Source organism: Anabrus simplex, chromosome 2 (assembly GCF_040414725.1).
Source record: "Anabrus simplex isolate iqAnaSimp1 chromosome 2, ASM4041472v1, whole genome shotgun sequence".
Lineage (NCBI taxonomy): Eukaryota > Metazoa > Arthropoda > Insecta > Orthoptera > Tettigoniidae > Anabrus > Anabrus simplex.
This window is the reverse complement of record NC_090266.1, coordinates 1,025,760,003-1,025,774,934: the sequence shown is the minus strand read 5'-3', so window position 1 is coordinate 1,025,774,934 and position 14,932 is coordinate 1,025,760,003. Positions and strand designations below refer to the sequence as shown.

Below are 14,932 nucleotides of genomic sequence, written 5' to 3'. Positions count from 1 at the left end.
GGCACTGTTGTCTACGTCTGTGGTAGGTTTCAGCATTATCGGATCAGTACAGCTTGAGCTGTTGCGACGTAAAGATGGCCACGCCACTCTCTGTTTGCACCGAGGAAGAACAGTGTTCCGAATATTTTTTTCTTTTTGGTCTGAGGGTGTACAAGGAGCAAAAATTCATAGAAGACTTTCAGCACAATACGAGGACAAAGTTTTCCCACAGAGAAGTATTTACCTGTGTATTGAACAGTTCAGACGGCGTTCACAAGCGTGAAGGATGAGGAGAGATCCGGGCATCCATCTGCAGCCATAACTGATGCCAATATTGAACAAGTGTGTGATACGATCCTGAAAAACAGAAGAGGGACTGTTGATGACGAAGCAAACCATATGCACATTAGCCATGGTTCTGCATATGAAATCATGCATAACAGGCTTAACTTCCACAAAGACTGTTCGAGATGGGTTCCAAAACAGCTCAATGAAGAGCAGAAGAGAGAATCTGGAAGTACCTACTGGGGGCCATCATGCTAACGAAGGTGAAGCGTTTCCGAAATGGATCATCACTGGAGATGAAACATGGGTTCGAACCCGACAGCAATCGTCAGAGCATGGAAGAGAAGCATCCCGGATCTCCAGTCAAAAATAAATTCAAGAGTCAATCTTCTGTAGGAAAAGTGATGTTCACAGTGTTCTGGGTCTTTCAAGGGCCAATCCTGGAACATTACCAGGAAAAGTAACAGTAAACAGTGAATGTTACAGTGATAAGCTGGTAAGCAAGCTGAAACCTGCAATTCGCAACAAACGCAGAGGTCGACTGTCGGAAGGAGTTCTTTTGTTGCATGACAATGCACGTCAACATACTGCCGCCCACACCACTCAAACTCTTCAGATGCTGCATTTTGGGGATGTTGGAGCATCCTGCGTACAGTCCCGATCTTGCTCCGCCTGTTTGGTCCACTTAAAAATGCTCTAAGAAGCTGTCAATTCAGCTCCGATCAACAGGTATAGGAAGCAGTGCATATGTGCCTTGCTGCGCAACCAAAAACCTTTTTTGCAAAGGGTATCAGAAAGCTTGTGAAACTGTGGTGGACTACGTGCATTGAAAAGCAGGGTGACTATGTTTAAAAATGATTTCAATAAAAAGTGTGTACTCCTTTTTTGTAATAAATTATAAAAATTGACTGCAGATACTGACGTGCCCCTGTTTTAACAGAAATTATATCACACTCCTGATGTTTCTTACATAGTTTCTGTGCTTCTTGTGGTACAAATTGATTGCTGCACCTTTACTTTTACCTTTACTTTACCTTTATGTTCAAATTTTTCAGTTTGATAACAATATCAGGTGCATTAGCCTTAGTTTCCTCCATAATCGAGATTGTTATCAAAACAAGTCAAGCTGTCCACAAACAAACCAGAAATACACGACTCAATAATCACTCTGCCATCTTCAGACACTGCTCTTGATAGAGGTCTGTATCAACCCAGTTCGTTCGCTCATGCTCATTCAAACTTCATACGGACGACTTTGAGCAGGTTGCATAGCAGCATGTGTTCTGAGATAAAGCGGCTGATTCACTTACAGACAGTATCAACGAAGTTACGACAAACAAACTTGAAAGCAGAGAGGAAAGAAGAGTGGCTGACTATACAATGTTGGACACCATGCAAATACGGAGGTCGAGTCATAAGTCATGGCAACTTTCTTTTCTTCTCGCGAACAGGAGACAATACGGAAAATCTAAGATTTGCATTTGGAAAAGTACGGTATGTACTTGCGTATGATGCCACTAGATGGTGTATGTAAACAACAGTGTGGGTCTAAGAATGCCCCCAAGTTCAGTGTGTGAGTGAGAGCGTCACAAAATGGAAGTCAAGAAGCAGGAGCAATGATCGTATATTAAAATAGCAGTTCTCCGCGGCAGAAATGCACACCAATGCCATGCAGAGCTGTGGGAAGCATTAGGTGTGTGACTATGATCTAATCCTCAAAGTCAGGAAGTCATTATGTGGACAACGGTTTGCTAACAAAGAGGACAACGTAACAGCATTTCGGAGAGAAGTGTCACATGTTAGCGATACACATGCAGCGAATGGTATTCAGTGCCTGCCCCACCGCTGGCAACGCACAGTGGAAACCTTGGGTGATTATTTCGAAGGTCTGTAACCAGTGAAGACCTGTCCTTTGTACGTAGTCTTGTGTATTTGCTGTCTATACCATAATAAAACAATGTTTACAAATGGCCCGTGTTCTGTCACTTTATTATGAGAATCTCCTGAAGTCAGAATTTGTCTTCAGGCACTATGCATAACTACATGCCCTATATTTATAAATGCATATCGTATGTTAACAAAATATGCATTGAAGTAATGTAAGTTAATTACAAACTTACTATAAACACTGCGAGATCAATGTGTCGTGTTAATATACACAGAAAATTAACTTGCACTGCCCTTCACATTGTCACACACATTCATCATTATTGTGTTGTCTCTCTTAGTACAGAATGGATCAAGAGAGCATCTTTTGCTATAGCTTGGTTAATTGAGCTCGTTTTGTCACTAATAAAACTACCAGGTGAACTGAAATATCTTTCGCTTCCCGATTTGTAGGCTGGAAGAGATTTTCTTTGCTAGCAGAGCAGTCTTGGATATTCTGTGCTCCACTATTCAAGAGGATCATCATCAGAAAGGCAATCTTTGAATAAATAAATTGTTGTAGTAAGAAAACCGGCAACGTTTATTCGTCCATAGCATGCGCCAACATTAACTCGTTTTTGCTAGTTGTTTTACGTCGCACCGATACAGATAAGTCTGTAATAGACAAGAAAAATGTTCCACCGATCAATACATTTATTGTGAATGAATTATTGCACTAGTACCGGTTTTGGCCTATCTTGGCCATCATCAGCTAGCACACAAATTTACAGTCTTAGACAAAATTACATAACCAAAGATTTCTATATTTCTTTGGATCAATACGCTAACCCCAATCATAACATTAACGACATTATAGAGAAAACCAGTATCATCTTCGACAAAGTCATTCCTGCAATAAAAAATGACTACCTCAAATTAGTAAACACACGTCATAACAAACCGACGAATCACAAACCTAACCCCGCCCCTACCTTCACAATAGCCACTCCTCCATCCCCTCCACCAACATCCCTCCACACAGCTAACGTGAGCCCCAGACGTACTCGTAGCAGAACACAACAAATCTCCAAACATATCGGTACACAACCTCCACAGCAACAACAGTAAGTACTCTTTTCATTTCACACATACATCCAGGCATTCCTTCATACATACGCTATACTCATATTAGCTTTTCTTTCAGATAACAACCATATAACATGCATAGACCACCAACTGCTCTAAAATTAAACCCTATCTTGCTGTATATATAAATCTTACCTGACTACATCAACAGTTGAATTGCACAGTACTCAATTTTCAAATTTTAATGACAAGAGTTCTTATAACATACCAATACAAAGTATATCAGCCATAGAACATTCTCGATATTCACCTAATACAACTTAATCAACACAAGAACTACAAGAGGATTGAAGAATGAATGCAACGCAACATGAACTCAAATTTTAATAGACGTTTTTAAAATATACCACGTTTTAATGTGTTTAATGTGCTATATTTTTTAGTGTCTTATGATGTGGCATATATATTTTAATGTGTTTATGTACTCATGTCCATGCTCAATCAATAGGTTTTAGTTTATTATAACCATGACCACTTTTAATCAGAGATATTTTAACGCAACATACTGCAATATATTTTACTTCCATTTTTCATTAGACATCCGGATGCTCTAACGTAACATCTTTGTAATTTTGTCTAATGACTGTAAATTTGTATGCTAGCTGATGATGGCCAAGATCGGCCGAAACTGGTACTAGTGCAATAATTCGTTCACAATAAATGTATTGATCGGTGGAACATTTTTCTTGTCTATTACATTTAATCCAATCAATACGGAATATGAAACTTATAAATAATAAAACAGATAGGTCTTACGGCGACGATGGGACAGGAAAGGGCTAGGAGTGGGAAGGAAGCGGCCGTGGCCTTAATTAAGGTACAGTCCCAGCATTTGCCTGGCGTGAAAATGGGAGACCACGGAAAAACATTTTCAGGGCAGCCGACAGTGGGGTTCGAACCTATTATCTCCCGAATACTGGATACTGGCCGCACTTAAGCGTCTGCAACTATTGAGCTCGGTAACTCGTTTTTGACATAGATCTAGGATCCTATTCCAGAAACAACCGTAAAGGGACTGAGATCTGTCACACATTTTGACACACTTCTGGATAATGTTTTGTTTGATATCATGTGGTACTGTGTTTGATAAACGTACTGTATTCGGCCGAACTTTACACACGTGCTTTTGTTAAGGTAGAAGGTGCATACATCAATAAGAAATCACAACATTCACATGGCACATATCCTGCACATTTATCATTCACATTTGTTACAGGTGCTGTTCTGAGTAGCTCACACTATTGAGGCAATGGCCATCTGAACCCTACTTGGCACGTTTGATCCTAGCTCAGTCCGGTGGTATTTCAAGGTGCTCGAATACGTCAGCCTCGTGTTGGCAGGTTGGCAGATTTGATGGCACTTAAAAGAACTCCTGCGGGACTAAATTCCAGCACTTCGGCGTCTCTAAAAACAGAAATAGTAGTTAGTGGGATGTAAAGAAATTATTATTATTGTTATTATTATTATTATTATTATTATTATTATTATTATTATTATTACTACTGGTAAGATGTATTCCCACACTTCACTTTTTTCGCTTTTCATCCTTTCTGAATTTAGTAATTCATACTGCTTCCTCTCAGGTTTTGCTTTCACCGTCTTTGTACTCCTGTTTCATATTCACATTGAATGTCGTAGTGACATAGTGAAAAACAAAAGCTAAAGGCTTCCACCTATTCAATACTGTTTGTTGTAACCTTAAAAAAAGTTACATATATTTGTTGAAACTAGTTTTGGTCTTACCAGAGACCATCATCAGTCAAAATCAAAATAAAGGCAAGGCAAGGCAAGGCCGTGCGGATAGGGACATGCAGCTGTGAGCTTGCATCCGGGAGATAGTGGGTTCGACCCCCACCGTCGGCAAACCTGAAGATGGTTTACCGTGGTTTCCCATTTTCACACCAGGTAAATGCTGGGGCTGTACTGTAATGAAGGCCCAAGCTGCTTCCTTCCCACTCCTGGGCCTTTTCTATACCATCGTCGCCATAAAACCTACCTATGACGGTGCGATGTAAAGAAAAAACACATTTAAAAATAAGCATGTCTCTCAAAACTTCCTATACTTGCTGTACGGTTTGTTAACCTGGCAAGATATAACTGTCTCCATCATGTGCCGATACCTAGTGGCTGTGTATGGAAACTAGTTTGCGTTTCACCGTTCACTCACAGAGAGTGCTTTGCTGTGGGTGTCGTGGTCTGTTCTGGACAGTCAAGCGAGGAAGAAAGAGGATGTAGTTGTTCTCAGATTCACCGCAATGGCTGCCAAGCGCCTAACGGCAATATGCTGTTGGCTTATTCGTGATAACTAGAGACAGGAATTTGCCTATTTGCCTTTTTAATTCCTGTGTTCAGAAACGTAGGCTTTTGATATATAAATCCATTTTATGGTCTTTTTAGCTATATTTTGTTGGTTTGATTGTGCCTATAAATGCCTATTTCAGGGGTTTGTGCTTATTTGGAGTATTTTTTTTTTGCTAGGGGCTTTACGTCGCACCGACACAGATAGGTCTTATGGCGACGATGGGATAGGAAAGGCCTAGGAGTTGGAAGGAAGCGGCCGTGGCCTTAATTAAGGTACAGCCCCAGCATTTGCCTGGTGTGAAAATGGGAAACCACGGAAAACCATTTTCATATTTGGAGTATAACTGCCTATTTGATGCCTTTTGACTGTATTTAAAAGAAACGATTTTCTTCCAGTATTGTAGCTTGTGTGCTCAACAGAATTATCTTCTCTTTTCTCAATATCTGTTTACCCCACGAACAAAAATGGGAATTCTCAGAAGTCACCAGAAATAGTTCTAGGGAAATTTCCATCAGGAGAAACAAGGAACAATTTGACCTCGAAGCCTTCAACCCCTCCAACCTCCAAAAACATAAGCGAGAACCAGTCAACGTCGAACTATGTTGCACAACCCTTATGCCCTGTACCTCCCTTTCGATGCGAACTGTTGTACGCGTACTCTTTATGTTCAGAACGTGTTGTAATTTATTGTGAAGTGGAATAAGAAGAAGTGTGTTTACGGCAATGCCCAAAGAAAAATTGTTGAAGTCCCACTAGCTGAAGCAGTGGATCACAATTTCACTACGGATGGAAAGGTAGTCTGCCAATTTGCTGTAAGAAGGTAAGTTTGTTTGTTCCTTTTATCTTTTTTGTGATTGAGAACTATGATGGCGTTTCAATGTAGCATATATAGGCCTATTAATTTATGTATTACAGCAAGTTGTTTTGTTGCAATGCTGTATTAATCGTGAACTTTCAACAATTTATATTGCTAAAATGTAAATAATCATTAAATTACTGAAAGAGGAATTAGAACGCCGGTGGTCTCTTGTCACAGAATGGATGAAAATTAAATCGGTATTTTGAACTTGATTCATTTCCTATGAAAATAGAGATTTACAACAACTGGAATGCGATTTTTAAATCTCCCTTTAAAAAATCGTGAATTCTATTATATTCCGTTAGCCTTCACGAAACACAGGTTGCAGATCTAATCTAGCCCGGCTAGGACGATGCAACAGTGTGTTTTATGAGGTTGCCAGGAATATCTTTACAAGACCAGGCCAGCGAAAAGACCGTTGGTCTAGATTGGTGAGGTCCGGTTAGAAACCGTTTTGCTTGGGGGAGGAGGGGGAAGCAAAGAGAGTCTGAGGGGCATAAGCTCCCAGGTTAACAAGCCTCTAGCATCCCCTCTAGAGTCTTGCTAAATTGTGACATAAATAAGGTTATACATGCATGTCACGATAATTTCAAATTACGCGGGTTTTTTTTTTCAACAAGGGTGGTGGCCTTGTGGGCACACATGATGTAGGATGTATTGTAGGCAACAGAAAATAGTCTTCATGGCAGCAGACCTGGCTGACCAACGCCGGCGAATAGAAACAAATAAAATGTTCACAAATCTGAGATTTATAGTGCCTCCGTTTTCATTCTTCTACATTAGTGGGTCCTTGGCAACCATAAAGAATGGATCTCTCCTCTACGTTACTCCGCATCTTTCACGTCTTTTTAATTATATTTTTCACCCGGTGAACTCGAAACGATACTGCCAAATTATAACAAGAAAATCCTTGAGGACATATTTCCATGTAAATTACCAATTCCCTTGTTCCTACTTTGAAGTTTTGTACTTCTAGAAAGATCTTCTCTAAGTCTCTCTCTTTTTTATGAAATAAATGCTTGGTATATACTAAGCATTATTGCCAATTAGCCCAACTGTAGAAATTTAAGATATAGAGACAATGTAATTTATATCAATTTTATTCTTTTTCAGATCAAATGTGAGAAAAATACCACAAAGATCAACTCAAAAATACTGCGATGCATCTGATACAAGTACGGAAATCTGTATCAATGCAGCCTTTCTACCAATAAACTTTAGGCAGTGACCGACAACCATTTTCTTCAGACCTATTCACTACAATGTTGGGAGCTAATATGCCCCTGCATAAACTAGAGCATCTTCAAATTTCAACAAGCTGCCGGGAGCAATCACCAAGTTGGAGAAGAGTGGCATGCCCCTGGTGGAGTCATTTAGGATTGTGGAAGAAGTCAGGGGAAGTTTTGAGAGAACCCCTGGGAAGGCAGCCGCTGTCAGCGAAATAAAACCAGATGAAGTGACTTCATTGAAGTTTTGTCCAATCACTTCATGTGATGTTGAGAATGCCCGCCCGGTGGCCATGATCGTTAAGGCGCTGAAGTCTAAACAGTCTGACACCGAGGTTAGCCGGTTCGAGTCCCGTTGATCGAAAAAAAATTTCACCATCAGAATGTTGGCCGGCAGGGTAGGGGAGGGGAGGGGGTGGTATACAATTTCTAATCATTAGATTGCATGCCAAAAGCCTGAATTAAATTCCAAACCTCTCCACAGTGCTCATATGGAATGAGGGCATGACACTGTTGATGGTGATTTGTCCGTCGGATGGGGAAGTTAAGCCTTGAGCAGACCCCTTGGTGCTATTCGACAGGAGTAGGCTATGTGCTGGCACCAGGTTTCACCCTCTCCCTACTATCATACATCACACCATTCATTTCATTACATTAACTCCTCTGATGAAGTTGAAGTCAGGAAGGGCATCCGGTCATAAAAACCCGCCACGACAGATTCATCTCGCCTCATACACGTCTCCATAGGGAAACGGGACAAGTGTTGGACAAACAACAACTTCATGTGATGTTGAGAGATCTTTCTCTCAGTACAAAAACATTATACATGAGAGGGGAACAAGACTGTTACTGGAAAACGTTGAAACGTTGCTTGTAAATTCCTTTTATAGTAAATTGAGTGTTATTAAACTATCAGTAATTTTTGCATGCCCATTTTGTTGCCTATTTTACACGTTAGTGCCTATTTAAATGGCTATTTTGGCTCATTTAAGAGCCTATACGCCTGCCTATTTTAACTGTTTTTAGTGCCTATAATTCTCGTCTCTAGTGATAATGGGTAACTTCGCTATGTATCTATGCTACTAAAATTTTGTCGGTACATTATGCGACGAGGGTATATTCAACTGCCACCAACTAAAATGTAACTATTAGGACTACTGCCAGCAATTGACGTAAGTTGTGTTCATCACAAACTCACCTGGACCTTCTGTAAGTAATCACCAAATTATTTCAAAATTCTATGTTAATATGAAGAGATGCAAGAAATAATAGTGAAACTGTGAACTGTGTGAAGCTACCTGTTGAGATGTACTTTTGTACCTTCAAGTGTGATTTGAAATTGCTAATTATGGGTATTTCTGTAGTGAAATTAGGCCTAAAAATTAACATCTCCTTTCCCCAACTGTTTCAAATTAAGATTTCAGCAATCGAAAAGTTAGTAAATATTAATTGACTTGTGGCATAAAAATTAGCCTTATAGATATGCTGGTAACACAATTTTACATGTACATTTGTACATTTCATCTTGTTGTTTATTCTTGAAGTATGCGTGTACCTAGTATATCCTTCTAAGTATTTGTGTCTGTAATTATTTATCTTTCTGTATAGGTTCATTTTCCTGTGGAGCCTTTCCCACCTTAACTGCAAATTCTAGGACATTCAGAGAGGTTTTAAAAAAATTTTTTTTTTTTACTGTTGGCATAACGTTGCACCAACACAGATAGGTCTTATGGCGATGATGGTATAGGACAGGCCCAGGAGTGGGAAGGAAGCAGCTGTGGCCTTCATTAAGGTACAGTCCCAGCATTTATTTGGTGTGAAAATGGGAAACCACGGAAAACCATCTACAGGGCTGCCAACAGTGGGGCTCGAACCCACTATCTCCCGGATGCAAGCTTACAGCTGCGTGCCCCTAACCGCACACCCAACTCGCCTGGTGAGATATTATTATTATTATTATTATTATTATTATTATTATTATTAAGATTTTATTCCACATTCATTTTAAGTATATTTTAATAATGTGAAATGGGTGTAGGCTGAATATTTCAATAGTTTGTGAAGGCAAATTATGGTAATGTAAAGTGTCCTCATCTTGTTACGTAAGCTTATCCCCCTTTTTCTCTTATGTAATTGGTCCCTTATCTTTCTCTGTCTCTCATGTTATTGTTATGGATGATTTTAATTGCGTAACTTGTCGTTGGCATCCTGGATTGAACGGTTGCATTTATTGGATGTTGCGTGATAGATGAAATATTTTCATATACCTTGATCTGCCTTGTTTACAGTCAGTAAATAATTATTGTGTGGCAGATGGTGGATTTTTCCTTAATGCAAATTAATTTCCTGGTGGATTGTTCTCTTATGTAAATTAATTTCTGTTCTGTGGATTTACGGATTCTTGATGAAGTTTGTGTTTTCTTCAAACTAGTGTTTCGGGATGAGTGACAAATTTTGCCCTATTCAGTTTTTTTAAATTCAAGAGGTATTATCTAATGATTATGTAATTTAGAGAGGTATTCGATCCCAGGAACCACACCCGGGCGACTGGAGTGGGACATTGATGATGATGATGATGATGATGATCCCAGGGAAAGAATTGCAATTCTAAGCCTCAATTCTTATCCTAATTCTTAAAAGTTAATGGTGCATTATTTCAAGACTCTAAATATTATCTGAAAGTTATTTTGAATTTATTTATATTTATTGAAAGACTATTCATTCACCTACATTTTATTTACTTAGTAGTTTATTCCTAAATTAGACTTTGCACTAATTATTATTACTATTACTATTTTTTGAAACAAATAATTAAATGTAATCGCCTTTCAAATCGTTCTCCAAATTTATTTATGCAGTTTGACAGCTTCTTGTTCTCATGACAATGTGTTCCTTGTCTCCACCTCTTTCACTGTGGTTTAAGCCCAGTACATTCTTTCACGACCTAGCACTTGGAGAAACACCATTATGCTTTTTTTTTTGCTATTGGCTTTACGTCGCACCGACACAGATAGGTCTTATGGCGACGATGGGACAGGAAAAGGCTAGGACTGGGAAGGAAGCGGCCATGGCCTTAATTAAGGTACAGCCCCAGCATTTGCCTGGTGTGAAAATGGGAAACCACGGAAAACCATCTTCAGGGCTGCCGACAGTGGGGTTCGAACCCACTATCTCCCGAATACTGGATACTGGCCGCACTTAAGCGACTGCAGCTATCGAGCTCGGTAACACCATTATGATAATTTTCTGTTATTTGGGTGCTTGCCTTCATATCGTAATGTGTGATGTATTTGGTGACTTCTTCTTGTTCCGGTTTCTCCGCTAACTCACTCCTGCACCTTACCCAACCAGCGTCCTAGGAAAAGCTTAGACCTGATGGTGATACACGCTTATGTATGGGAGGTGGCAATGTTACTGGGAGGTTCTGAAACTAGAAAAAGCAGCGCTATTATAACCCACTTGGAATTATTGTTTAATCTATCCATCAACAATACGCACATTCCTGATAACTAGAAGAAAGCAATTATATGGAAAATTCTAAATTCCCCCAGAATTGCTAGGCGGGCAATAATTCCATTGTGGAGATTTATCTCCCGTATGCAGTTATCAGACTGTGCCTCATATATAGGCTTCTGATAAGCTCACCTGCATCCACCCAGCCTAAGTGGGTAGGGTCTGACACATCCCACTCTGACGAGTCTAGTGTCAGACCTAAGACGAAACGCTGGTTAATAGAGCAAACGCCTGAAAAGCCTTACATCTGATATGTTTTTGAAAGCAATTATAGTCGCAGTTTTTAAGGGGAAGGGGAAAACTACAACAGACTTTTAATGGGCAACTATAAGCCTAGTTGTCTGATGTCTATTTGTATGTAAAGAAACAACTTATTTCAGAATATTTTAAGGAAAAGTGAGGGAAAATACTGTGGAGTAATGACCGGCAACTTGGATTCAGAATAAGATTCTCCTATGAGAGCCAGACGTAGTTGCTCTTTCAGGATATGGGGGGTTACTAGCCAAGGTATTTATTTGTAAATTATTATGCTAAAGCTTTTAATGTATTTGATATTTTGTACCTAATATTTTGATTTTAAAAATGGGAGAAACAAAGACTGATAAAAGAGCGGTTTGCTGGAACCAATCATTTTTGACAGACCACAGGCAAAGAGAGAAAGGGAGAAGTAAATACTGTGATCAAATTGCTGTAACATCGAGAGTCATACAGGGTAGTGTTATTGGGCCAATTTCATTCATGGCATTTATCAACAACGATCTGCCAAACAAAATCCAAAGTGACTGGAGAATGTTTGCAGATGATTTCATAATATACAGGAAAATGCAAAGTTCTGACAGTAGTAGGTTATTAAAAGCCAATCTGAATGTAGTGCATAAGTGGCTATTCTACAATAAAATTAAAATAAATTCCCAAAAAATGCAGTCTCTTATGAATGGGGAGGGATGGTATTTTCAGTACTTTGTAAACCACTCTTGACAGTTAAAACATTTATGTTGATGTACCACCTTGTGTGTTTTAAAACAGATGGATTGGCAACATTCTGCCAGCAGTTTAATGTTGCACTCATTCATACAGGTTTTGGGGTGATGGGGTGGGAAAGGGCCAGGCTAGGGAAACAAGCAGTTATGGCCTTAATTAAGGTAGAGTGCCAGCATTTGTATGGAGTGAAAATCAGAAACCACAAAAAATTGTTTTCCAGACTGCCAGTTGTGAAGATTTAAACTCGCCATCTCATAAATACAAGGTTACAGCAACACAACCTGTATCACAAATCAAACTTGCTCAGAATAAAAATCTTCTCTTGGTTACAGGATTAAGGAATTTAAATTTTTGCACTACAGACATTTTATAGAGTGGTAACTTATACTTTGAGGTCATCTAGAATTTCTCCAGTGAGCAATGTAGACCATATTAATAGCCTCTTATTTTTTAACATTTTCCATAGCATAAAATGTATTAAAGTTATACATGGAACTTGAATTCCTGGGGATCTCTCTTCAAATGATCTAATAGCATTTATCAATAGCCTGAACAGAATACTAAGGGTAAAGATATTTGTCCAATCACTTAAAGGTTTTGCACTTACTTCTTTTGAAATCCAAACCTACTGAGCAGACTTTGTTGGGAAGGTTTGTCTTTCGAACCAGTCAAAGGAGTGTTCTTACTCAGACCTTGCCTTCGACAAGATTTGCTTTTTGATGTATTTAAAGGACTAGGAGTTCTAAATAATTCAGCCACACCAAAGGAACCATCCTGTAAACAAAGGGGATATACATGTTTTAGAATAATTATTACCAGAAATATTAACAAATGTTTAAAATAATTATTTTGAACATACAAAATAAAAACAGCATAGCTTATTACCTAACAAGAAAATTGTTCTAGTCTTCATGTTGGAATCCATGTACAAATGTAGTCACAGATTCACTGTGCTATAAAGAACTACATTTAAAAAAAAGACAGTTAGCTATTAGTTTCAACCGCATGCATGTTAAAGAAAAATGTACAAAAATATTTAGGGAAAGCTATGTAACAATTATTTATTGTGCTGCAGAAGCTGACAATTTTTAGGCCATAGATTTGAAAATAATATTTCTTTCTTGTTCACGAGTGTTTATCCCACATAGTGACAGGTTCCATAATGTGGATTTACATTCTTCATTTCGTTCATTTGGTTGCCATGTTGAGATGGAGACTAATGTTCCTCATGTTGTTCTGTAAGGTACTGGCCCATCATTGCTCAGGTCGCCAGGAGTGTTTTTTCAATGACTTCCAGTGTGTAGCCCATATTTGCACTCAAAGAGGCTACTGCCTGCAGCAAGTATCTAAACCAATGAAGACAGCTTTCATACACTTTCACCTAGATCAATACGCGTAGGTCACCTATATAGTGTCCACTCGAAAGACATGCACCAAGCCTCTTTGGAGGCCACACACCATTATTATTATTACCTACATCAGCATGACAAATCATTTCTTAAGTCCAAACTGAAGACATGCTCAAACCTAGTGACCCCGGCTGACCATCAACCAACATTCTGAACATTAGAGACAGGATGGATGACAAAGCAATAGATCTCGGATTAATGACGTTCTTTCATTCGACAATTACAGGCAAAATCTGTCATCATTCACCACTTCCTTCAGATTGTATGTACACTGCCAGTCAAAAGTTTCCAGACAAGTTTATGCTCAACGTTCAGCATTGGAAAAATGCATCCTACAACACCCTACAGTGAAACATGGAAGGGCTCTGTGATAGTTTGGGGTTGTTTTACACTCAGTGGAGTTGGTAGACTGCACTGAATTCAAAGAACACTGGACAAAAACGGCTACCATTCCATCCTATCTTGTTATGCTCTTCTGTCTAGACAGCAACGTGGGTTTGTCCTCCAACAAAACAATGACCCCAGACACACGTCTCGCTATTACATGAATTATCTTCAAAACAAACAAAACTCTGGGGAATTGTTTTAATAATAATAATAATAATAATAATAATAATAATAATAATAATAATAATAATAATAATAATAATAATAATATTTGCTTTACATACCACTAACTACTTTTACGGTTTTCAGAGACGCCGAAGTGCTGGAATTTTGTCCCGCAGGAGTTCTTTTACATGCCAATAAATCTATTGACATGAGGCTGAAGTATCTGAGCACTTTCAAATACCACCGGACAAAGCCAGGATCAAACCTGCCAAGTTAGGGTCAGAAGGCCAGCGTCTCAACCGTCTGAGCCACTCAGCCCAGCAGGGAAGGAATTGTTTTTAATGGAATGGCCCCCCACAATCCCCGGACTTAAATCCAATTGAGCTGCTGTGGGAGAAGTTGGATCGGCAAGTCCGAAAACAGTGTCCTCCACAATCAGAAAAGCTGTTGGTCTCTTGCAGAATGCCTGGCAAAGCATACCAGCATCAGTGTAAGAAAAACTTGCTCTGATAATGCCGAGAAGAGTTAAAAGTGTACTTGCAGCAAAGCGGGGTTTCTTTGATGAGAAGAGAGTTTGATGTGTTCTGGGGATCTGTGAGAGTAAATGTGTACATACTGTCTATTTCTAGCTCAGATGTAATGTAAAAACATAGTTTTATTGTAAAATATTAGTTTTAGAATATATATTTGTCAATTTCTTGCATAGATATATTGTTTTCTTTTAATCTCAGTGCATTCTTTACCAGTTTAATGCTTGTCCGGAAACTTTTGGCCTGCAGTGTACTTCTGATCAGTAAATCCAAGATACAATATT

General features: G+C 39.0%; 1 protein-coding gene across 2 annotated transcripts in view; it reads right to left on the bottom strand.

Annotated features, from left to right (window-relative positions):
- tos (Exonuclease tos) overlaps positions 1–14,932 on the bottom strand; it is a 136,304-nt gene that overhangs the window by 10,625 nt on the left and 110,747 nt on the right. Inside the window, exons 9-10 of one of the 2 annotated variants that reach the window (XM_068225892.1) lie at positions 12,765–12,931; positions 4,538–4,680 (exon numbers count right to left, since the gene is read on the bottom strand). In XM_068225892.1, the coding sequence (XP_068081993.1) occupies positions 4,599–4,680; positions 12,765–12,931 (249 nt within the window). In that variant the 3' untranslated portion in view covers positions 4,538–4,598. Of the gene's footprint in view, positions 1–4,537; positions 4,681–12,764; positions 12,932–14,932 lie in introns of those variants that run through there. The other variant, XM_067139641.2, reaches the window with a different exon arrangement.